The following is a 25602-nucleotide window of genomic DNA, read 5'->3' on the forward strand; positions in this document are numbered from 1 at the left end:
TTGAGAACACACTGTTCCAAAATGACGAATGGTTTCTCCTGGGGACTTCATGTAAAAATTGAATAGCATGGTGTGCAAGACTGAGCCACGTGGCACACCCCCAGGACAGGTCCCACACGGTAAAAAACTGGTCCAGGTGTGAATTCTGAGCCTCTCTCTTTCTCTCCTAGGTTCCAGTGTTTACATCACCAGAGGGCAACTGATGAACTGTCATTTGTGTGCAGGTGTGAAACACAAAGTTCTTCTGCGGCGCCTACTGGCAACATTCTTTGACAGGTCTAATGAAGTGCTTTTCTTTCTCATGTTCCGTCAGCCAGTCTGTGTCTGTGTTACAAACAAATCCATTGCTGACCCGTCTCCAGCTGCCAAAGCAGCACCTGTTGGCCCACAAGAGAGCCCAGGGCGTTCAGCTGGAGGTTGCCTCCAGAGGTGCTCAGTAGGCGGTGGGCGTCAGCCAGGCTGCGGGGTGAAGACGTCTGCAGTCTCCTGGTCTCCTGGGTGCCGGTCTGGTCCCGCCTTGGCCTGTGTCCGGAGGCAGCTGTTCCTTCCGTTGCCCAGGCTTCTTCCCTTGTTCGGTTGCCAACGTCTTAAACAGACCAGTATCCTTCTGCTTGCCCCTGTAAATGGTTTTTAACCAGCACCATTTTGAGCCCTTATGTGGGTCCTGAAGAGAGAGGCCTATACTGGTGGGTTGCCCAGTCCAGAGTGCCAATGGGTGTGAGTGGTTTTTGCGAGTGTGCTCTTCAGCTTTTGCCTCCTGCTTGTTCTTGGAACAGGAACACCCTGGCCAACAGCTGTGGAACAGGGATCCGGTCTTCCACCAGTGACCCCAGCAGGAAGCCCCTGGACAGCAGGGTGCTCAACGCGGTGAAACGTAAGTGGAAGGAAGGTGGTGTTGGGTTTCTCTTCTTCTTTTGGGAAAAACCTTTCATTTAAATATTCCTCCCAAAAAGATATTTAAGATTTTAATGAGTAGACTGCCTCTTCCCCCCCCCCCCCAAGTTCAAACCTCCAGTCTAAGAACTGGACATTCGCTGAGACACTGGTGAGGCTGCTGTGCATCCCCCCCCCCTGTGGGTTTGGTCTTCTGAGAGGACTGCAGTCAGCCCCAGCGCGCACACACACACACGACAGTGACAGCCACATTTCCTCCTTCTGTACCACTTTGCATGTACCCACAACAAATTACTCAGTCTGAACCATCATTTGCTGAGGAATGTTGTGGCATCCATTTATGAAAATGCTGATGTATCAGGCAAGATACACCCAAAAAAGAGGCTCCCTCGGATCCAATGCACAACCAGAGAAGGTAACCACCAACCGAGAGGTAAAGTAATACAGTAATGTGAAACCTTATGAAAATATTTTTGCATTTTTATCAAAAGGTGCAAAAGTACAAGTGCTATTAATAAATATACACAATAAATAGATTCACCTACAAAAGATATACAAAAATCCAGTCTAGAGTATCAATAGTCACTCTCATATAAGAGACAGTATAATATACAGCCACAAAAGTCCCTTCCAATTGGTCAATTCAGTCCAATAGCATGAATAATCTTTCCTACTTGCAGGTGCTTCTGGCCTCTTAGGGAAGATAATTTCATGGAGTTGAGCCTGGGGCCAGATCTGTCCTAATCATCCTGAAGGATGAGATAACAAAATGTCCATTTACAGTCTTCAGTGCAGTCCCACACAAGGGATCGTGTCGCACAGGCCAGCCGCTTGGAACAGGATTCTTCAAGCTTTTAGGCTATTCGGGGGGGGGGGACCCTCCCGCGGGCCGCTCTGAGCCAGTATTTCCCACCAAAATGGTCACATGGCAAGAGATCACCCCTGTTTTTCCTTCTGTTTTTTGCCACCGTAGAGAACAGATGCTTCTTTTCTTCAGGCTTGTTTTGCGCAAAGGTTTTTTTCTTGTTATCGTTAGCTAAAAAAAAGAGTTTGTAGTTATAGTTATAGTTAGTCATAGTTCTAGTGTGAATATAGTTAGTCTTGTACATAGTTAGTGTTGATATTGTTGGATTAGCGGCATTGGACGTCATGGCAGACAAATCGCTATTTAAAAAATGTGAGACCTGTGGCACTAAGATGGCAAAGACGGACGGCCATTCTCTGTGTTTGGCATGCTTGGGGGAAGGACATGTGGTCAGGCACTGCAAGCACTGCCAATTATTTACCCCCAAAGTGCAAGGGGATCATGCAGCAAGACTTAAAGCTCTGCTTTGGGAAAGAGCAATGTCCAGCTCCACACGCCTGGCAGCAAAGAAATCTGCCCCGGCAGAGCACCCTGCACATCTGACTGCTGGAACTGTAGCGGAACAGATGCAGACCTCGGATCCAACGTCTGCTGGATCGCCATTGGATCCGTTGGTTCTGAGTGCTCGAAGCCGACCACGCTCTTGGTCCCGAGAGACGACAGCCTCAGCGCAGTCAAGGGCCAGTATCTTATTAGTGGAAGGAGACCTCCTGACTCCACGGAGCAGAGGATCTAAGTCTTTGAAGCAGGCTGGGCTGGAAAAGAGCATTCCCAAGCCTCGCAAGTATAAAGACAAAAGCAAGCACAAGGCTCGGCAGTGAACAGCGTCACCCACTCTGAGTCCCTCGCTGGATCCGAGTTGGCAGGCTTCTCCATGTCCACTGTCATTGAGGAAATCAAACTCTGTCTCACCAGCTTCAGATAGTGGAACATTGGAGGCAACAGTCAACTTCCAATGAGAGAACTCAATATCACCACCCGGGAGCTTCGTGGTACCTGCTCCGGGTTCCTTCTCCGGGTTACCCACACGACTGGGACTATTATTCTACATACCCCTTTTCAGTTCTGGGTGCTCCAGGTTGGTTCCAAGCAAGTCCCATGCTTCAGACCGTAGCTTCACAGTGGATCTGTCACTGGAGGAGACGGTGGGAGAGTCGAAACGGAAGTACCCAACCATTGACAAGCCGTACACTGAACAAATGATGCAGCTGGCAAAGTCTTTAGATATCCATGTCTCAGGTCCACAACCCAAAGCAAGAGATAACATCTTGAATCACATTTATGCTGACACACCTGAGGTGGTTGCTTTTCCCGTGATAGAGAGATTCATTGAAATAAAGGATGAGCTTCAACAAAAACCTGCTTCGATTCCAGCTACAATGAAGAAGGTTGAAGCTCTTTATAAGGTCAAGAAGGATAAATGTCCTTACCTTTTTCTCCCATCTGTGGGCTTCATCCGTGATAGCAGAGGAACTGCAGGCACGGCAGAGGCAGGGCAGCTTCTTTACGCCAACAGACAAAGAGGGAAAGAATCTGGACGCAGTGGGAAGAAAGTTCTATTCGGGCTCTTCTCTCACTATTAAAATGGCCAACCCAATTCACACAGAGATTGTGTGAATTGGGTATGTTCAAGTGTACAGTTCATATTTTGTTGGTGTTTGTATGGCTTATGGCTTCGGCCGGAAAAGCAATAAACATATTATTATTATTATAAAATGGCCAACTTCTTGGCCAGCATGAGTAGCTATCAAATATTTTTATGGCAAAAGATGGCATCATATATGGGGGACTTACCTGAGGAGAAAAGGCCATTGGCAAAGCTGATTCAGGATGATGTCACCATCATCTTGAAGCAACGAATCAGCATAAGCAGAAACATCCTGGATACAGCTACCAAGGCTTGAATACGGCTGTCACTCTACAGAGACATGCTTGGCTACGAGCCATGGCTCTGCCCGTGGAGACCAGGAACAAAATAGAGGACATGCCCTTTGAAGGAGTATTTTGTTCTCTGAGGCAACAGATGAATACTTATCAAAGAAAAAGAAAGACCAACAGACTGCTAGGTTGTATGGCATTCTGCTTCAGTAATCAGCTTCAACATCATTCTATCAAAGCCCTGGGAGAAGAAATTACCAACCCAGGAGAGACTAACGGTCATGTAGGTTCCAACCCTACAAGAAGCAGTATCAATACTAGTCTCAGGGCCAACCTAGGAAGAGATCAATGGGAAAGGTAAATTCAAACCATCAAGCGCAATCCCAGACGGACCCGTCTCAGGGTCGTAGGGAACAAGTATGACTAGACAACCAGTCAACACTTAATAGTTTATCACAGTTTTTTAATGTGTGGCAAGTTATCACTGAAGACATTTGGGTTCTTTCCATCATTAAAGAAGGTTGTCGGTTGGAGTTTAATATGTTGCCTCCTACTTGTTTATTGAATCAGGTCCCGATGCATACACTCCCTGAGCTAAAACAGGAAATTGAGGCATTATTGAGTAAAGGGGCCTTGCAAAAAGTACCTGCTACAGATATTCCCACTGGATTTTACTCTTGTTTCTTTTTGGTAGATAAAAAGGACAGGAGCAAGAGACCTATTTTGGACCTGCGGGATCTGAATGATTACCTACAGGTATCAAAGTTCAGGATGGTGACCCCTACCTTGGGTAATTAATATGATTTCCCCAGATACATGGGCCATTTCCACACGTCCCAATTATAGTGTGCACCTCGTGCATACTTTCGCTCTCCCCCCGCTAGAATCTGAGAATACCTGTCTTATCCCGGTTCTGTTTATTCCACGTTGTTCCGCATTATACGCAGTTGGTGGAAACTTCTGAAGACGATTCTTAACTTTTCAGGATGTTCCGCCATTGTGGAAGCCTGCCCCCCTTTTCCTTTTGCCGGCGGGCAGTCCGAACAAATTTTTTTTTTAAAAAAAAAAAAAGATGGATTTTGCACAATTACGCAATTATGAGTTGATGTTTTTTTGGAGTGAATGACCTAATTTTTTTGTTTATTTTGTTTATTTACTGTGGGTGCCTGGCAGTTTGCATAGTTCTGCCTATCTCTATTTGATTCCAAACCCCCCCCCTTCCTTTAACAAATTCTAGCAGGGGAGGAAAGAGAACTTCCTCGTGCATTTTCAAAGTACCTTTTTGAGGGTGGTGGGAAGGAGATCCTTTTGCACGGCTTTTTAGCCACAGGGATCGTAGCAGAGCAGCACCTAATATGGATGCTTGAGACCAAGGAGCAGGGGGGAGCTGTATTCCCTCCCCCTTTTTCCCTTTCCAAAATATTTGCTGTACTTACACGGGCTTCATGCGCTGGACCGTCTAAATTCCGATTAGCAGGTATTTACCAGGGTATTTGCAGTGTTTCCCTGGCCAAGGCTTTAAACTAGCAGAGGAATTTGTTATATAATGGGGCTGTTTCGTTTGGGGGGGGGAAATTGCCTCGCTGTTTGGTGCCATTGGGTTAGGAAGATGCAGCAGTGGCGGGCAGAGGGGGTCATTTGAGGAGGCCAGGGCGATGGTTTGATCTGCCTGCGGGACCAGTGGGCGGGTCTCCTCGGAGGTGCGGAAAGAAGAGGCTGCAGGAGTCGGTCCCTTCTCTAGTCAGCAGCACAATGACTGACCGAAGCCAGCCCCTCCAGCCACCCACTCCTTGCGAGGGATCTGGTGCAATCTGGCGCTGGTCTCCTTGCGTGCAAGGAAGGAAAGGCAGGTCATTCAGGTAACTCTTTCGCCTACCAACCAGTGCAACCAATTGCCTTCGAGAAAAATTTGCGGGCAAAAGAGCAGGCCTACCACAAGCCACCTTGTGGGATGTGCGTCAGATTGACCAATTGAAATTGTGAAATTACGCAAAACTCAGTCTCCAAACCAAAAAAAAAGGCGGAGACGGGGCAGTAAGGCCCCCAGCATCAACCATGATGGGGGCACTCACTGCCCACTCCCCCACGATTTCTGACGCCAGTGTGAACTGCTGGGAGCGAAACAATGTGGCACGATGCGGGACGATGTACAATGAAGCGGGTAGCCAGTAAGCGATTCATTGTGCCAAACTTGCGCAACTTTTGCCCGTATGGAAATGGCCATGGTTTGCTGTGTTGGACTTACAAGATGGCTACTTTCATATTTCCATTTGTCACGAACATAGATGCTTCCTGCATTTTAAATTTTTAGGTGAAAGTTTCCAATACACAGCATTGCCTTTCAGGTTAGCTACAACCCCGAGGGCATTTACTAAGTGTGTAGCAGTAGTACTATCTCAGCCTATCTACCTCAACTACGGCTGTGGTCCCTCTGGCATGTGTAAGGATGAGAGCTTTACAGCTGTGGTTTATCAGATGGTTCAACCCGCAGAGCCAGTTGCCACAGATTAGATTTTCTATACCCAGAAAGGTATGACGTTCTTTGAAGTGGTGGGCAGATATTGCTAACGTCTACAGGAATACCGTTTGGGTTACCAAGTCATGAGATTACTCTCACTTCAGATGCCTCCATGGAAGGTTGGGGAGGTCATTGTGAGGAGGTAGTTGTTAACGGACTATGGTCAGAGAATGAAAGGGGAGCTCACGTTAACTTTCTAGAATAATTCTAGAATTATTCACTCAACTTGCTTGCAGATATGGTGTCAGGAAAGAAGGTCCAAGTGCTTTCAGACAACATGACAACTGTATTTTATATAAACAAACGAGGGACAGCGTTGACGAACTTGTGTCGAGAAGCTATTCAATTATGGGACTGGGCCATTTCTTGAAATATCACATTGTTTGCACTCCATATTGCAGGTTCCCAAAATACCAAGGCTGACTACTTAAACAGATTAGGGAGCTCTCACCACGAGTGAGTTCTAGCGGACAAGTATGCAGAACAGATTTTCCAGAGGTGGGGGTTCTCAGACATAGTCCTCTTTGCCACTCAAAAGAACAAGAAGGCACCGAGGTTTTGCTTGAGAGGGGGCGTTAGCAAGGAGGGAGATGCTTTTCAGACAATGTGGTTCGACAGCCTTTTTTACGCTTTCCCTCCGATCCCCTTAGTCCAGAGGACCGTCTGCAAGGTATGGATAGATTGAACCAGGCGCGTACGAATAGCCCTGTTCTGGCCACGACAACCTTGGTTTCACACTCTCAAGAGCTTGGCCAAAGGGCATGGCAAAGAAAAATTTCAGACTTTGTGTGGGCAGGCAAGAAACCTCGAGTGAAAATGAAGGTATTACAAGATGCAAAGGAAAGAGGTGGTCTGCAACTGCCCAACATAAGGTTATACCATGAAGCAATATGTCTGGTATGGCTGAAAGAATGGATGATGTTAAAAAACCGTAAGCTTCTGGCCTTGGAAGGACACAAAAAAATATTCGGTTGGCATGTTTTTGCATCATCATATTCGAAGAAGCCTCTTCACGGTCTGGAAGAAATACAAGGCGTATATGGAGGAAAGAATTCCTTCATGGGTGGTTCCGTATGAAGTAATAGATCTGAGAACTGTTGATAATGAACAGCAATGCTTAACGTACAAGGAGATTACACAAATACAATATTCAAAGCTGAGAATAAAGACAGAAGAAGAATTGTCTCCTTGTTATGGATGGTTCCATTACAGACAGATCAGAGATCTTTATAATGCGGACTGCCTGAGAGGAGGTATAAGATTGGAAAAATCGGAGCTGGAGGAAGTGTTATTACAAGAAGGCAAGAAAGAAATATCTAAAATCCATAAATTACTTCTGAAATGGCATACAGAGGATGAAACAGTAAAAGTCCAGATGGTGAAGTGGGCAATAAACTTTCACAAAGAGAAAACGATGGAGGCGTGGGAGCATCTATGGAAAAACACATTGAAGATTTCAACTTGTACGAACATTAAAGAGAACGTGTATAAAATGATTTACAGATGGTATTTAACACCAAAGAAAATTGTGCTAGGAAATACCAATATGTCGGACAAATGCTGGAAATGCAGAAAGCATGAAGGATCATTATATCATATGTGGTGGACTTGTGAAGTGTCTGTGCCGACACTTTCACTCTTTAATCAATGCTAATTACAAGCAGGAATTACAGCTACTTGGGACTCGCTATTGGTGCATTAGCTACTTATTGATACTTATATACTGGACTTACACGGGTCTCGAGCCTAGTCCTATTGTATGGACTTCAGCTGTGTTCATATATAGTGTGGGCTATCGTATGACCTGCTTGTAATTAGCGTTGATTAAAGAGTGAAAGTGTCGGCACAGACTGACCCACCGGAAAACTGAGCTTTTGACTGTTATGATTATAAGGTGGCCAAGAAGAAGGGTTTCCGAAACGAGCATTTGTAGCTGGCAGGCTCGTTGCCATCTGCCGGGAGACCCAGAGGGGGCTCTGGCACCTTCAGCGCGGATCCAGCCGCTTTGAATTTTACGCACCATTCGTTGAGAGTCCCGACCGGGGCTCCTACACACGTAGCGTGGCAGCAGTCGTTTTGAAATTTACACAGGAATTACAGCTACTTGGGACTCGCTATTGGTGCATTAGCTACTTATTGATACTTATATACTGGACTTACACGGGTCTCGAGCCTAGTCCTATTGTATGGACTTCAGCTGTGTTCATATATAGTGTGGGCTATCGTATGAATTGCATATTATCACATGAATTGAATTTGTATTTTTGTATGAGCTAAATTTGTATTCTTATAGAATGAGATGGATATCTGTGATTAAAGTTGTTTGATATATCTTTGTCAAATGTGAGGTTCCTGGGGTTTCCCTCATTATATAGCTTTGATTGGAACCTGTCCCGTCTTATATGTAACTGTGCCACATTGGTGGCATGGCACACAGTAGGGGTTTTATAATACATATTATATTGATAGCGGTATATTTGATAGAATATATGTTTAAAAGAAATAGAATATGTTTAAACTAAGATTTTTGTTATATATTATACTATATCATACTGGTCTGCTATATTGAGGGGTATAAGATGTATACTATATTGATAGTATAACTGATAGATGTATACTATATTGATAGTATATTTGATATATATGATAGAATATCTGGAAAAAAATTAGAATGTGCTTAGAGTAAGGGATTTCATTAAGTAATAAGAGGGGTTAAGGGTTGGAAAGCTGTTGGAAGTCGACAGGGAGGGGGGAGGAAAAGGGTGGGGGATAGGGTTAATTAGATATTAAGTGAATGTATGTATTAAATCTGAAAGGTATACTCACCAATAAAAAATTTTTACAAAAAAAAAAAGAGCTTGGCCAAAGGGCGTTACATGCACCTTCCTCTGAAGCCAGATTTATTGTATTTTGGGCGAACATGGCACCACGACCTGAGCAGGTTACATCTGATGGCGTGGTTCATAGAGCATTGAACGCATAATTCTCAGAAGCAGTAGCGAACATTATCCTGAATGCTTGTAAGCCCTCAACTAGAACTTCATATACTCTGAAGTGGAACAGATTTGTGTTATGGGCTGAATTGAGGGGGCTTGTCCCTGAAACATGTTCACTAAGTAATATATTTGATTATCTTGTAACACTACAAGCTGCAGGACTGGCCTCAGCATCTATCAAAGTTCACATGGTGGCAATCTCTGCTTGTCACGCCACTGTGGACGACGTCGGTGTTTTCCCATGTCCTGTCAAAGTTGTTCTTGAAGGGGTTGTCTAATTTGTACCCTCCAGTACAGTGCAGATAGTACCACAATGGTCACTGTCCCTATTATTGTCTAGCTTGATGCTTAAACCCTTTGAGTCCCTGACTATGTGTAGCATAGCCTTGCTGTCAGTAAAAGTAGCATTCTTCCTGTCAATTACTTTGACTAGGAGAGTGAGTGAGTTGCAGGCATTAAGGGCGGATCCTCCATTTTTGCAAGTCTTCCCAGACAAAGTAGCCTTCAGTTTTTACCTAAAGTAGTCTCCAAGTTTCATGCTTCCCAAGGCTTGTCCCTACCAGTACGTTTTCACAATCTCACTTCTCCACAAGAGCAAACACTCCATATACTATATGTAAAGAGAGCAGTTTTATTTTATGTAGACAGAACTAAGACATTTCGTAAGACTCAGGCGTTCTTTGTGTGTCATATGGGTCAGAATAAAGGGAAGGCTGCGTCCTCATAAACCATTTCTAGATGGATGGTGTCAGCTATCGGGCTTAGCTACAAGATGGCACAGGTTCCGTGTCTGTTTACTCTGAAAGCTCACTCAACGAATGGACAGGTGGCATCCTCAGCTTTCTTGCGTGGAGTCCCATTGGGAGACATCCGTAAAGCCATGACATGGTCATCAGAGAAGACATTCGTGAAACACTACGCAGTAGATGTCAACTCATGAAGAGAAACTGCAATGGGACAGGCAGTTCTATAGTCACTCTTCGCTTGAGAACATCACCCCGCCTCCTTCGTAAGTAGCTTGCAATTCTCCCTATGTGGGACTGCACTGAAGACCGTAGATGAAAACAGAGTTGCACTTACCTGTAACTGCTGTTCATCTAGGTCTTCGTGCAGGCACACATTCCCCTCCCTCCTGCCCTGCTGTGAACTCTCCAGCAGTACTTATATAAGTGGAGACTTGCAGTGGCGCAGGAGAACTAAAGGAAAAGCAGGGGTGACCTCTTGCCATGTGACTGTTTTGGTGGGAAATACCGACTCGGAGCGGTCCGCAGGGGAGGTCGCAACCCCCCCCCCCAGCCGAAAAGCTTGAAAAATCCTGTTCCGAGCGGCTGGCCTATGCCAGCACAGTCCCCTGTGTGTGCCTACATGAACACCTGGATGAACAGCAGTTACAGGTAAGTACAACTCTGTTATCTTGTGGTGAGGAGCACAGCTGTGGCCTGGATTCATGTGAAGGGAGAGGGTCCCTTCAGTCTCATGGGCTTAGTAGGAAGTAGGGTTTCTGAAACAATTACACAGCTCTTGTGTGACGTGTAAATCCTACAAAAACAATTTTGTATGTGTGGTTTGCATTTCTTTTCTTGCAGGACAGGGCAGACAAACTTTGCAGACCTGCTGAAAGGATCTTCCAGTGTCTCAGGGTTGCAGCTGAGAAAGCCAAATATTTCTATAGCCAGTTAGGTGGATATTGATAAGAATTAAATGGGCCACACCATGGTGACACCTGACTCCATTAGGACCATGTACCAGGGGGGGGGGAGTGGGGGGGAGTCAAAATGCCACTTCTCAGCTGTTCTATGGACCGAGAGGCAGCATTCTCACACAAACACACACACACAGAGGAAATTTCTCCATTGCATCCCAGGGGTCATTTGCCTGGGATTCAGCAGAGAAATGGAGAATTTTCTTTCTTTTTTTTGGATAAATTTTTATTGGATGGGTTAACATACAATCAAATTAAAAGCACCTACATTTCTTTTCAGTTCCCATAAGTATATGTTCCCCACCCCCGCCCCTCCCCCTTTTCAATGTTGACTCCCAACAGCACTCCAACCCCCCCGTTTTCTGATCACATTTCTACGCTATAATTATTAGTCTGTTACTATTGGTAAAGATCTAAAATATATGTCTTATTTAATATACTTCAAAAGACCACAATTGTCCCTTAACATCCCATTTTCTTTCTAAGTACTTTCTCATTTTCTTCCAGTCTTCGAAAAATCCCTTTGGATCTTGATCTCTCAGTTTTCTCGTTAATTTGTCCATTTCAGCCATGTACAACAGTTTTCGTATCCATTCTTCAATTTCAGGTGTTTCTTCTCTCTTCCAGTATTGTGCATATAATATTCTTGCTGCTGTTATCATATAGTACAATAATATCCTATCATTTCTATTAACGTCTTCCAAATGTAAAGATAACAGCAACATTTCTGGATTTTTAACAACATTATACTGGAGAATTAAAGACATCTCAGCACATATTCTAGCCCAAAAATCTCTAGCCTTGCCACAAGTCCACCACATATGAAATAGAGAACCTTCATGCTCCTTACGTTTCCAACACTTGTTAGACAGCTGTTTATTAGCTATGGCTAATTTTTTCGGTGTTAAATACCATCTATATAACATTTTATAGCCATTCTCTGTAATACTGGTACATGTTGAAATTTTTAAGGTATTTTTCCACAGTTGCTCCCATGCCTTATTTCATTATTACAGTTTATCGCCCACTTTATCATTTGAACCTTGACTGTCTCATCTTCTGTAAACCACTTTAATAACAGTTTATACATTTTAGAGATTGCTTTATTATTATCCCCTAACAAAAGTTCTTCTAACTCTGAATTTTTAGTTCTAAAACCTGTCTTCCTTTGATCTGAGTCAAATAAATCCTTGATCTGTCGATATTGTAACCAGCCGTATTTGAATGGCAATTCCTCATTTGTTTTGAGTTTTAGCTCCTCATCTTCTGTTTCTGTTAATTCTTTAAAGGTAAGTTTTATGACCTGTACTTTCTTTGGGGTAGATTTTTCTTTTAATCTTCCCCTTACACCCTCTGGGTAGTTTGCTGCCACCAGGAATATATTATTCCAAAATATTTTATTCAAATTTCCCCTTTGGTAACGTGTTTAAGCGTCAGGCTCCTTCGTGGTTCTATGTGGCCCTGAGGATATGAATGGGATATAGCAATGACAGCTACACTGGGATATAACAAAACAAAACAAATGTTTATTTTTCAAGAAGCGTATTGGTTTCATAAAAGTAGTTCTTAGTTCTTAAAGTTACTTCCTATAAACTCATTCACACAGATCTCTTCTAAGGCTTCACACACAGTTAGCCTACTTCACTAGACTCAATAGTTCTCTCACAAATACTTCAATATACTCAGGCAGCACACAGCCTCTCTTTCTCTAACTCTTTCACAGAAATATGAAACCTGCTCAGGCAGCCCACAGCCGGCCTCCCTTTCCCTGACTGAGTGTCCTTTCACAAACATGCTCAGTTCAGGTTCCACACAGGTTATCTTTCTCTCATAAACACTTCAGTATACTCCGGCAGCACACAGCCGGCCTGCTTTCTTCTGACTGAAACCTTTCTCTCTGCACTGTCAGTCTAAACTGCCTTCACTCCGCCCACCATCTCAGTCATCAACCAATCATATTGCTCACTCATCCCTCTCTCACCCCCACTCTTCACCTAGCTCAAACCAAGCATTTAAAGACACATGCACACATTTACTTGGAATCATTACAGTAAGCCATTCTTTTCCTTTGTATTCCAAATTCGGGTTAATCACTTCAGCTGGTACAATTCACAGTGGCTTCTCCTGATCAATGTATTTTTTATATTTCAGCCAGGTTAAAAACAAAGTTCTTCTCAAATAGTGGTGTTGGAACATTGCGTCCATTTTGTGTTTATCGTACCACAAATATGCATGCCATCCAAAAAGTTTATTGTAGCCTTCCAATATTAACAGTTTATGATTGGATAAAGACACCCATTCTTTTAGCCATACTAAACATATTGCCTCATGTTATAGCCGAAGATCAGGTAACTGCATTCCACCTCTTTCCTTAGTGTCACAGAGTACTTTCATTTTTACTCTAGGTTTCTTTCCTGCCCACACAAATTCCAATATTTTCCTCTGCCATTTTTCAAATTGTTTTTTGTCTTTAACAATTGGTATCATTTGCATTAGGAACATAATTCTAGGCAACACATTCATTTTAACTGTGGCAATCCAACCTAACCATGATAAGTTTAATTTGTTCCATTTTATCATATCTCTTTCAATTTGTGTCCAGAGCTTTTCATAGTTATTTTTAAATAAATCAGTATTTTTGGCTGTCAGTTCTATTCCCAAATATTTAGTTTTGTGTACCACTTCACATTCTGTTACTTCCCTCAATTCTTGTTGCTGCTTCTTTGTTATGTTTTTGGTTATTATTTTGGACTTTTTTATTTATATAGAAACCTGCCAAGTCTCCAAATTCTTTAATTCTGTCCAGAAATCTTGGCAGAGTTTGTAGTGGATCTTCTACTATAAACATCACGTCATCTGCAAAGGCTCTTAACTTATATGAAGATCCCTTTATTTTGATTCCTTTTATATTCTTATCCTCTCTAATCTGCCTTAATAATATTTCTAAGACCATAACAAACAACAACGGTAATAGTGGACTACCTTGTCTTGTTCTTTTTCTTGTTTCAAACTTCTCTGTCAAGTCGTTGTTAACACAAATTGTCGCTCTTTGTTCTTTATATATTGACTTTACTGCCTTTATAAATTCTTCACCTAAATCCATCTTCTCCATCAATGCAAACATGAAGTCCCAGTTCAAACTGTCAAAGGCCTTCTCTGTATCTGCAAAGAAGAGCCCAACTTCCTTATCTGGACATTTATCAAAATACTCAATGGCATTTATAACCACCCTTAGATTGTCTTTTAATTGTCTATTTGGTAGAAATCCAGCCTGATCCTCTCCTACAAAGTCCATTAGCCATATTTTAAGTCTATCTGCCAATATTCTTGCAAATATTTTGTAATCATTGTTTATCAACGAAATTGGTCTATAATTTTTGACATCAGTCAAGTCCTGTAATTCCTTCGGTATCAAGGCAATACTCGCTTCATTCCATGTATCTGGAAGTCCTTTTCCTTGCAATATATCATTCATTATAGTTTTTAATACTAGTTCAAGGTCTTCCTTCATTACTTGTAAAATTTAGCTGTTATCCCATTCGGTCCTGGTGCTTTACCAATCTTTGCTGCGTCTATTGCTTGTGTAATTTCTTCTTCTGTTATTGGAGCATTTAACCTCTCCTTCATATTCATTGGTATCATTGGTAAATGTATTCTCTGTAGATATTGATCAATACTCTTCTGAGTTACTGCCTTACTTTGAAATAATTTCGCATAATATTTATAAAAGGCTCACTTAATTGTTTAATAATCTTTTAGTTCTTTTCCTTCTTCGATTATTCTGTTAATTATTTTATTCTCTCTTTTTTTTCAGTTGCCATGCTAGGTACTTTCCTGGCTTATTTGCTCCTTCAAATGACTTTTGCTGTAATGTCTTCAATTTCCATTCTAATTCCTTATTTGCAATAGCTCTTATTTGCTCCTGCAGTATTTTGATTTCTTGTATTATTGTTTTTTCCCTCGTTTTTTTCTTTAATTCTTGCTCTTTTTTATGTAGTTTTTCCTGTATCTCTTGCCATTTCTCTTGTTTTTTTTTCTTATCCTTGTTATTTAATGTAATTAAAATTCCTCTTACTACTGCCTTGTATGCATCCCATACCACCTGGGTTGAAACTTCATTGTTATTATTGATTTGAAAGAATTGCTTTGTTTCTTCCTTTATATATTCCATATTCTCCTGGTCTTGCAATAAATACTCATTTATTCTCCATCGCAGTTTTTTCTGCCCCATTGTAGCTTTCCATAGTATTGGATTATGGTCTGAACTTACTCTTGGCATTATTTCCACTTTTTTTGTCCATGGAGCTAACTCTTTTGTTGTCCAAATCATGTCAATTCTTGAAAATGATAGATGTCTCGCAGAGTAGTATGTATAATCTTTACATTTAGGATTTTCTTTCCTCCATACATCCTCCAGCTTTTCTTGATCAGTTAGTTCGAAAAAAGATTTTGGTCATTTCCTAGATTTCTGTTTACCTCCTTTTGTCTTCCTGTCCAATTGTAAGTCCACAACTCCATTAAAGTCTCCTACCATTATCATCTGATCATACAGATCTTGATCCAGTTTGTCTGTTCTTTCCCTATAAAACTGGTCCTTTGCACCGTTGGGTGCATACAGGCCTATTACCAATATTTTCTTGTCATTTACATTGATTTCCACAGCTAGATATCTTCCATTCTGATCTTGAAAAATTAATTTAGAGTCCAAATCCTCCTTAATATAAATTACTACTCCTTTTTTCTTTTGTTTTGTTGATGTTATATATTATCTTCCTAATTGTTTGTTTTTTAAATATTTAACATCTTGTTCCTTGATGTGTGTTTCTTATAGACAAATTATGTTACAATTTTGTTTCTTTAGCCAATGAAAAATTGCCCTTCTTTTTTGAGGTGAGTTTAGTCCATTTACATTCCATGATATTAATTTGTACTCCATAATGTTACTTTCTTAATAGTCTTGGAAAGTCATTTGCATTTTCTTCAAAAAACCTTTCCATTTCATTTCTTGTTTTAATTGTGACTCTTAAACCGTTGAAGTAAAAGCTGAGCCCTTCTGGTAGTTTCCATCTGTACCTGATATCTTTCTCTCTTAATCTCCTTTCTTGGAGAATCCTTCTAGGCATCTCTTTCATTATCTTGATCCTGGTTCCCTCCAGTGATAGGGGACTTTCAAAGTGCCTTTCAATGATTTCCTCTTTCATTCTTTTTGTTATTAGCTGCACAATAACATCTCTTGGTAGATTCTTTTGTTGTGCATAGGTGGAATTGACCCTGTATACTAGATCCAGATTTGCTGTAATTTCTTCTGGCTGTTTATTCAGGAATTCTGCTAAAATATCCGTCATTTGTTCTTGCACACTTTGCGTAGTCGATTCCTGCACATCCCTAAATCTTAATTGCCTTTCCATCGCCTTACACATTCCGTCATAGCCAGTCTTTGCTGCAACACTTGGTTTTCCAGCTTTATGTCTGTAGCTAAGTCCTTAGTTTTCTGCTCCACATCTTGCACTTTATTATTTGTTACATGTAATTCATTTTTGATTCCTTCCACATTCTTGGCCAATTCCACTACTTCCGCCCTAATCGTATCTTTCATATCCTTTAAGTCTTTTGCCAAATTTTCATGCATTTTTTGTAACAATTGATTCAGTTCTTTATAGCTTTCTGTGACTTTTTTCCCTATCCTTCAATCGCTGCGTCTACTGAGGCTTGCCATTCCTTATCAACTTTCCCCCCCACCATCGTAGGACTTGGCTTGGTGCCGGCCCACGTATCTGCTCTCCTCCTTAAATCCGTTTTGCCTTTTTTTAGTTTCTTCTCTTAATATATTTCACTGTCTCTGGTTTCACAATTAAAATTGTTTTTTTACCTTAGTTCCAAAATGTCGGGTGCTATTTCTCTATGGTTACTGGAATCGCTTCTTCCCTCATATGAGATGGCGTGCTTCCTGTTCCTCCAGTCCCTGCAGCCTCGCGATGTTTCCTTTGTTTTGCTTCCGGGTCTTCTTTCTTCTTGCTGTTCTTCCTGCTTCCTGTCCTTTCCTGCCTACTCTAGGCACCGAGTTGTCTCTTCCCTCCGTCTCGTCCTGCTTCCCCCAGCCCCCTCCTCCTCTTCCATGCTGGTTATCACTCTTCTAACCGCAAGTATGCATAAACAATATTTCTCATCACTTTTTTAGTCCTTAAAATCCCTCCAGTATTAAATTTTTTGCTTAATAATTGTTCCTTATTGTTTGCTTTCTTATATTAAGTCTTTTTGATATTTTTATCTTGGTCTTTTTGCCTCATTTTTCAGTTAGAAAGTCCGATATCAATCTTTACCTTAAGCTGCTTTTGCGGGTTTTCTGTGCTGTTTCCTTCGCTTATAGATGGTCAAAGCTGTTACTGAAGCTTGGTTTCTGACAATCTTATGCCAATTTAATGACTCCAGAGGTACTGCAGAGTTAGTAGCTCGCCCTTCTCCAAGGGGACCTCAAGGTGGTTGGGAGAATCCTTGATTCAGAACCCCCCCCCCTCCACCGAGATCACACTCTCTCGGGGCCACGTAGCGTTCAGGACCCCCTTCTCCCTGAAGGGGGGTTGGTAGCAGGTGTACAGTTGTCTCGCTTTCCAAAAAACAGTGCCTCAGATAGCCCAGATCTCTAGGCTCCTTTAGATCGCCATTAATCCCAAACCGGAAGTCCGAAATGGAGAATTTTCTCTGTTGCTTCCTTGAACCTTGTAATTGAAAAGCAACCACTGGGGGGGGGCAATAGTGACATTTCTCAGGTCAGAACAGTGCCTTGCAGCGGAGCCATCACTCGAGAGGCAGTGTCCTGAATCCCATCCCCCCCCCCCAGCCGCCAAGTCTTCTGCCACATCCCTAGGACACAGCAAGAAGTGGGAGGAGGCATTCGGAATGCTGCCTCTCAGCTGACAGGCAGCATTCTGGCCCCTCTCTCAGGAACTCTGGTCTGCAGGGAACGGTTTCCCACTCTCCTGGGGGACAGACAAGAATGCCGACTCTTCTGGTCCACCCCTCAGGGGCGTGGGGAGCTTTTCCCCATGCCCCAGAGCAGGGTCACACTACGGTTTTTTGAGAGGGGGGCAGAGTTAGCATTCTGATCCTTTCACTCCAGAGGAGTGGCAGACTTTCTCCGGGGGAGGGGATCGAATGCTGGCTCTCAGCTGAGGGTCAGCAATGGGCTGCACACCATGGCTCACCATATTTCGTGTGGCCTGTGAGCCATATGTTGTGCACCCTTGCTCTTAATAGCTGGCCAGATATAAGAGATAATGGAAAGGCTTGGGGCAGTCAGAGGCTGGAACGTCACCAGTCAAATTGGCTGTAGGAGTCAAACTCTGAGCTGAATTGCTGCAGGCAGATTCCTGGTGGGTTGAAATGGTGGTATTTTGAGTGGGTAGTCTGTATATTTTTCTGAGGATGGGTGCAATCCAAGTTGTGGAGTTCAATGCAGAACGCATCCCATCTTTCATTTAAAGAACTGTAATCATTCCAATAACCCTATCATGCTTCCAGGAGGCCTCCAGGAGGCTGGTAGTCGTCATGATAGTAATCCATTTGGGATGATACAGCCAGGCCTTTGTACCACCAACTTTTGGGGCATAGGTGAGAAACTATGGTTGCATAGATGACCAGTCCACTCATTGATGCCTTCAATGGTCTTGGCTTTAAAAAAACATCCCTGTCTTTCCAGTGTATTGTCAGAATTTTGCTCCAAGTTTCAAGGAAAGTGAAATGAACGTCATTGCTGCTGATATGTGCACAAATGCCCGACGAGTTCGCAAGCGCTGGCTTCCAAAGATCAAGTCCATGCTGCCAGAGGGGATGGAGATGTATCGCTCCGTTATGGGTTCCACCACCAACAGTGTCCCTTTGGACCCTGAATTCCAGCCCTCTACTGTTCAAATGTTTGAGCAACGCATCTTTGCAGAAAGGAGGAGTGATTCGGGAACAATTGTGGCGTTGAGAACTAGCACTGCAACTGCAGACCAGAACAACGGATCCAGCCCATTGTTTGAGCCAAGTGATGATGCTGAAGGGGCCGGCTCTGTCATTCAGGAGTCGGCTGTCCCTGAGTCGGTGGCTTCAGATAGCCAAAGCACCACACAGCCTTTTGAACAAGGATCTGGTTCCACCAGCCGGCCAGAAACTCCTGGCAGACGGCAGGAAGGTACATATGGAGGGACTTTATGAAAAAGAAGATAGCACTGGGCTTGACCTATATAATACTAAAAAGCTGCTTGCATGCATTATTAATACAAAAATGTGATCCAACCATTTACCTACTGACCCGCTACTGTTGCCTGAAAAAAATGTGATTTTTAAAATTCTGCTCATGTTTAAGATTTATGAAGGAAATATCACATTCGTTATACTGTAGCAACTCTAGGTCTAAGGCAACCTGCATATGGAGAACAAAGCAAATAACCGTCAGCACCTCCTTTTTTTTGAAGTCAGTCTAGAGATTGTAGCATTTTCTTTCCAACAAGGTAGATAATCTCCTCCTCCCCCATTATCACTACCTTTAGCGGCCCGTCACCGTCATTCCACATCAATGCCGCGTTTTCACCAGGGGATGAGGGCACAAGCACGCAGCCTCCTCCCTTGTGTTAAGTGGGGCTTGAAGAAGAAAAGGAATGGACTGGTTAGCGCGCAAACCCTAAACACTTCCGTGTTGCTAAGCACGATGCTGGACCAAGCTCAGAGGTCCTGAGAGTGTCAGGTGTTGTTAGAGGGGGCGGGGGGGGGCGGGGCGTGTTTTTGCATGAGTTCATTGTATGTTTTATTTCATTAGTGGCAAGGAATAACTTCAGGCACAATATTTTTGGAAATCTATCCTGTGCAAGAACCGTTGAACAGAATGTCCAGACATACCCCCCCCCCCCCCCAGTAGCTGGTGACTGAAATTATTTGGGCTAATAAAACCATCTGATTTCAGACCTCGGAACGTGCTTCTTAAGGGTAGTGTGTAGGTTAAGGTTGCCAGCCCCCCAACTTAAAATGGGGGGGATGGGTGGCAGCAGGTGGGTGGCAGCCTCCAAGCCGTGCTTCTCATGCATGTGCGCTCCAGCGGCCCTCTGGCCCACTTCTAAACTTGGAAGCAACAGAGGCTCTTTGGGGCCAAATTGGCTTCAAATGTAAAATTGTTACTATGTTTGGGGCCAGTATGGCCTTGCTGAGACCCCAAAGTTTCCAGTTTTAAACCAGAAGTGACGTTATCAGGGCCTCCTGAGCATGCACCATTTCACCACATGCTCCAGGGCTCCCGGCCTGCCTCCCCCCTCATCTCCCCCACTGGCCTGGTGAGCAGGGCCAGGGGGTGAAATGTGGGGGGATGGGATTCCTAGTTGGAATGCACTTATTCAGAAGCCTTCCCTGGCAGAAGAGGGAATGTAGGAGATGTAGTTAGCATGAACAGAACATGCTTCAGTCTTCAGCTATTATTTGAATTTTCTGAAGATGGGAGGGAGAAGCTCCCTCTAGATAGATCGATGAAACAGGCCATCCCGGGCAAAGAATCCGGGGTGGGAGAGTCCAGCCAGCCCAGCCCTGCAGCATCACTGAGATTCTGACACCCGGAGGAGAAGGCAGTTTGTTGAGACCCCGTTGAGCACACACCCCAGGCCAGCTTCTGTGCTGACCCGCCTCTCTCAGTGCCTCCATGTCTTCCATGCTTTCATCCCCTGCCCTCAAGCTCTGCCATCATGCACAGGAAAACCTGTCTCAGGAAAGGTTGTGGACAAAGCAGATGTGGGAATTGTGTGCGTAGGCTAAGTTGCAGCTGGCTTGTGTGCATGTGATGGCTGGGGGCCTCTGGAAGGAGGACAGTCTTCTTTTCTCTGCTGATTTTGGAGATACTTCTAGTTAGCAGTCTAATTTCTGATTAGATCAGAGGAACTCTGCCATGTCAGTAAACTTCTTTGGGATCCTTTTTCCAGACGTCCCAATGCATGTACAAGTTGTTGGGCTAACGTGTGCCTCTTGGCTGCATTATAGACTCGATGTGTATTTCTAAGGCCATAAATCCTGGGTTGTTGTTACTCATTCACTCAGTGTACTTTCACAGATATGCAGAACAACTAGAACAACCAAACACAAAATTGCAAGAAAGGGGAGTTATTCCTCCTTTGCCTGGTTTTTTAGCTGTGTGTCTCTGGTGAGCTTTGCATTGGGCTCTTCCCCGAAACTTCTGGCTTCATTCCCAGCCCTCTTCAGTGCTCTGTTTCCCAAGTATCAGAATTTTGGCTTCACAAGGTCACCGCTCGAATCCAGCCATGCTCCGTGCCTGTGAAATGCTCAGTTTAAATCCTCGTCTCTAATGTGGCTGAGGAGCCTGCAGACAAAGGCTGCAGCACGAGGCTTGCTTGGTGAAGAGTTCGGTTGTGCTCCTCCAGGTAGGACCTCTCTAGTCAGGACTAGGGGGAGCCATGGACGTGCCGGGTGCTCGTTCAGTGACTGCGATGGCAGGTGGACTGAACTGCACTGAGTTGGGGATGCCTTTCAGGTTCAGGGGCTTGGGGGGGGTGCCTTTGGAAAGGCTTGATGATTCCTGCTTGAAGTCCAGGGGTAGGAGATGTGATCTCTGAATAGGGCCAAGAGCACAACGAAGAGTAAAAAGATTTGGGATTTTGCTTTTAGCAGGGAAGTCCTTGGCATAAAAATTTCCTTTTGCATAAAAAATGCTGAGGTGTCAGAGGCAGTTCTTGAAATACTTGAAACTCCTTTCTTACTAATTTCCTACCCCCTGAATGGAACAACTAGACTGGCACCTGTTCCATCCTCGGTGGGAATAATTTCAGAATCTTCTGATTAGGATGAGATGGGCTCTTCAAGACTTCTACAGGAGAAGGAGCAAGAGGTGGGACTTCATACGCATTTGTTTTGAGGAGCGCAAAGGGTGGTCCTCTTTCCATGAGGTGGCCTCTAGAACTGGGATAGCCTTCATAGCACAGGATTGCATTCCTGCTGGCGACGATCAGCTTCTCTTGGCTTTTCCCGAAGTTAGAATTCTGCCCTGCATTCAAGGAACTTTCCACGCTTCTCCTTGTTTGCCACTTGCTTGGTCTCATCCTCTGAAGATTGGCCTTTTCATCTGGATAGTCAAGGTCACATAGAAATAATGCCCCCTCCTCCCAAGTCCATAGCACCTTTGTTCTGTGCCTAGGCTTTATTCCAGAAAATACATTTGTTGGTGTTAAATTTTAGGTGTGCCCGCTTCAGCTGGAGGCCCTGGAAATGACCATCACTCTGTGGCTTTGTGCTCTCCTCACATGCTTACTATGCCAAACTGGATCAGCCAGCTCTTTGGCTGAGAGAGAGCAGGAAGGTGGACCATGTCTCACCTTGCTTTGCCCAGCTGTTGGGAGCCTCTCGGCCCAGTGCAAGCTTAAAGAGGCCTGCTGAACTGCAGCCTTGAACTTCATTTTGAGGAGGAGACCAAGAGTTCTTGTCTCTTTTGGGGGGAAACCAGTGATGGGGTTTTCTTCTTGGGCTCTGCTCAAAGTAATTGTAGTCTAAATTGCACTTGCTGTACTGGAGGTCCTGGAATACAAAAAAGGACAAAAAGGAATACTTGAATGGTTAGAAAAGAACACCTGAAGACAGCTTCACGTTGCACAATTAAAATGTATTTTTTATATAGAGCACAGTATCATATACATTTTTGTTTAGGGATGGGTTTTTGCTTTAGTTGGATTTTTTTTGTTCATTTCTTTTTACTTTATCTTTAGAAAATCAAGAACTGTAGGTGAACTTGAAAATGTGAAAGGCTTGTTTGGAGGAGGGGGGGACTTCCTTATCTTCCAGATGAGGGCTAGTTTTTGCACTAAACCTGTTCTGTGTGTGGAGGATTTGTGACAGATTTCAGAGACAGCTGTGTGGATCATGATTGTATCCTTCCAAAGGAGAGGGAAGATTGTTAAAAATAAACCCTTGGAAATAAAGAATGTAATGTTAAAATGAAGCCCATAAGGGTCAGGGTTTCCTGAGTGCCTTAGCCTTTTGGGAGTGCTGGTTTTCCTCGAGGGGGTGGGGGAGAACTGATAAAAGAATATCAGATCACAGGAAATCCACTCCTCCTCCCCCCCCACTTCCCCTCCTTTGTTTACAATACTGTGAGAACTATCACTAGAGTTTGGGAGCTGCTTTCTAACTGTAATAATACATAATGTGAAATGGCATTCCTCTAGACCTAACATAGATGCAACCAGAAGCATAAGTATGTATAGTATGTCTGCACCTTTATTCTTAATGCTTGACTATTAGCAATATTACATGTGTATATTATATATCTCTGAGTAATATTAAGCACCTTTTTAAAGAGAGAAAATTATAAAACAAATCTTGAATGGGTTTAAGAGTTGCTACATGATAGCATAGGGAATGACCCCTCTCTCCTTTCTTTCCTTTTCTGGAATGGAAGCACCCCAAATTTTGCCGTTGCTTTGTAGGATAGCATGGCTTTTGAAGGCCGCTTTATCTAGTCCATGGTTGATATAGCGCAATTCCATGGTTATTCCCTCAAAACAAAATATGGAGCACAAAACAATTCCAGAAATGTAATTTCACTGCAAAGATTCAATAATGTAAGCCATACTTTTGTCATTTTTTTTCTGCTGGAGACCTTTTGGCCATTCCTTTGCCAGCTTTTCTCTTCTTTATTTGGACTGAAGTTTCTCGTGGTCATTGAGGGGATCCGAGCTATGGAGAAAACCTCTGCTGCCCACAACTTCCTGTTGTTCCAATGCTTGGAAGTCCACATTAGACAGTGGTTTTGTCCACCTGGAAACTGTGGTGCACCTGTCCCCGTTCTGGCTTCCCAGAAATGTCCTCTGCACAACTGCAGCATTTTGATTTCTCTCTCTCATTCTAATTGTGTGCGATAAAGCATCCTGCCTAGAAATTGAATTTATAATCAGATATTGATAGGAGTGTTGCTCTGACTTGCCTTAGGTTGCCATTCTTGCTCAGTGTGTCCTTTCCTGAGACTTTATTGGCATTCCTATAAGGGAATAAATTTACGGCTTTTTCTTGCACCTTCTTCCTTGCTGCCGAGCTGTGCTTTAACTCGGGAAGCAGGCCGTTAAGGCCTTTCAGTGCAACATTTTAAAAAAAAATAACATTCAGCAATGCAAAACTGGGAACTAATCCCTATTTAGAACTCCTTAAAAGAGCCACAGCAAGTCTGAGCATGGAACGTCTGCAGAAGACAAATGCTTTCCCACATAGTTTACTACAAAGGCTTCTTCTTTATTCGAAAGACTCTTTGTCTGGGAATGGCTGTTAGACAATTGAACACGGAGTCCTGCTTTGTCTGAACTGCAAAGTTCAAATGCCAGGTGGAAGTTCCGGAGGTGTCTTGGGCAACAGCTACATTGCCAAAGTGTTGCAGCCTCGTGCAGTGTCCTTTCCAGCCTGCTTGGGCTGTTCCAGCCTGTGATGGTGCAGTGCCCACAGTAAGGTGGCCAGGATGTGAAATAGTGATGTGAGAATTAGTGTAAAGATCGGTGCCCAGCATTTCCAGTTTCCCATGACAATGGAGCTGCAGAAGCCCCTGGAAGGGAAGGCCTGTGCCCGGTGCTGAGCCACAAGAGAGGCCTAGGCCACTGGGCAGCACCTCTGTTTGGGCAAGGAGATTCTGGCTTCTGAGCCAGTGTTGTGCAAAGGACTTGCCGTGTCTCCTGTCCTCACAGCAGAGCTGCCTTTGTAGTGAGAACAGTGAACAGTGAACAGTTCTCTCTCGTCCCCAAAGATATTCAGAGCTTGAGAGGAGAAATTGCTGACATTTCTACAGTCCTCTACCAGATGTTTTTCAGATGATTCAGTCAGTTTCTTCCGCCCTATATTTTTTGCACTTTGGTGACTTTTGTGTATGAGATCGAGAGAAAAAAAGCCAAAACTTGCAATACTGTTTTAAGTGACACAAATTATACAGAGAAATAGACTAAGCATAAATGTACAAATATTTTTGACTTGAATGTTTGGATGGCACTTGATTCAAATAAAGCATTAATATTTTGAATTGCCTGAGAAAAGTCATAAAAGAAGAAGACTGTTCTGTGTTGAACTGCTCTATAGTACTGTAACTTTCGACTGTTAAGACAAGACTCCAGCACTGGAAGAATGACCTTCGTAGTGCTGGAGAGTTCAGCTACAAAATATGGCTACTTATGCATTTGTTGTTGGTATGTGCCACTTCTCGTCTCTGCTTAGGACTGTTACTTTGCAGCCATGGCTGACATCTAGGTCTGTCTGTAACCGAAACAGAGGAATGGGGCGGGGGGGGGGGGGGCTGCAAAGGCTTCTCTTCATGCCCCATTCCCAGGAGTTCAAAGTGTGCTCATAGCTGTTTCATAAAATGAAAAAAATCCATTTGAAATGTGATCATTAATGGCAAAATGCCTTGTAAAATCCACATTTACAAAATAATAAAGCCAACTACAAAAAAAACTTGTCTTTCTGGAGTAGAGAGGGTGTGTTGCCTCTGAGGCTCGGGCTGCATGGTGAGGGTGGGGCGGGGGCTGGAAGAGGATGGTCCTTCAGGCCTCGGCTCAGAAGGAGCTCCCTTTGCTCCTGCTCACTGGACTCATTCCTTTTTACCTTCAAGGTGCCTTTAATGTGCTGCATTTTACAAGCGTCTCCCTCACCCCTTTTATAAGAGAGCCAGTTTGGTGTAGTGGTTAAGAGCACGGGACTCTAATCTGGAGAGCCAGGTTTGATTCCCCACTCCTCCACTCGAAGCCAGCTG

The 25602-nt window shown here is 43.6% G+C and overlaps 1 protein-coding gene across 1 annotated transcript in view; it reads left to right on the forward strand.

Moving 5' to 3' along the window:
- The window catches only part of NACC2 (NACC family member 2), a 64118-nt gene extending 38834 nt beyond the window's left edge, over positions 1–25284 (forward strand). The window contains exons 3-5 of the mRNA XM_054998328.1: positions 171–276; positions 777–874; positions 18550–25284. Coding sequence (XP_054854303.1) covers positions 171–276; positions 777–874; positions 18550–19049 — 704 coding nt within the window. The 3' untranslated portion in view covers positions 19050–25284. The remainder of the gene's footprint in view (positions 1–170; positions 277–776; positions 875–18549) is intronic.
- The last annotated feature ends 318 nt before the right edge of the window (positions 25285–25602 follow it).

The sequence above is a fragment of the Eublepharis macularius genome, chromosome 14 (assembly GCF_028583425.1).
Source record: "Eublepharis macularius isolate TG4126 chromosome 14, MPM_Emac_v1.0, whole genome shotgun sequence".
NCBI lineage: Eukaryota > Metazoa > Chordata > Lepidosauria > Squamata > Eublepharidae > Eublepharis > Eublepharis macularius.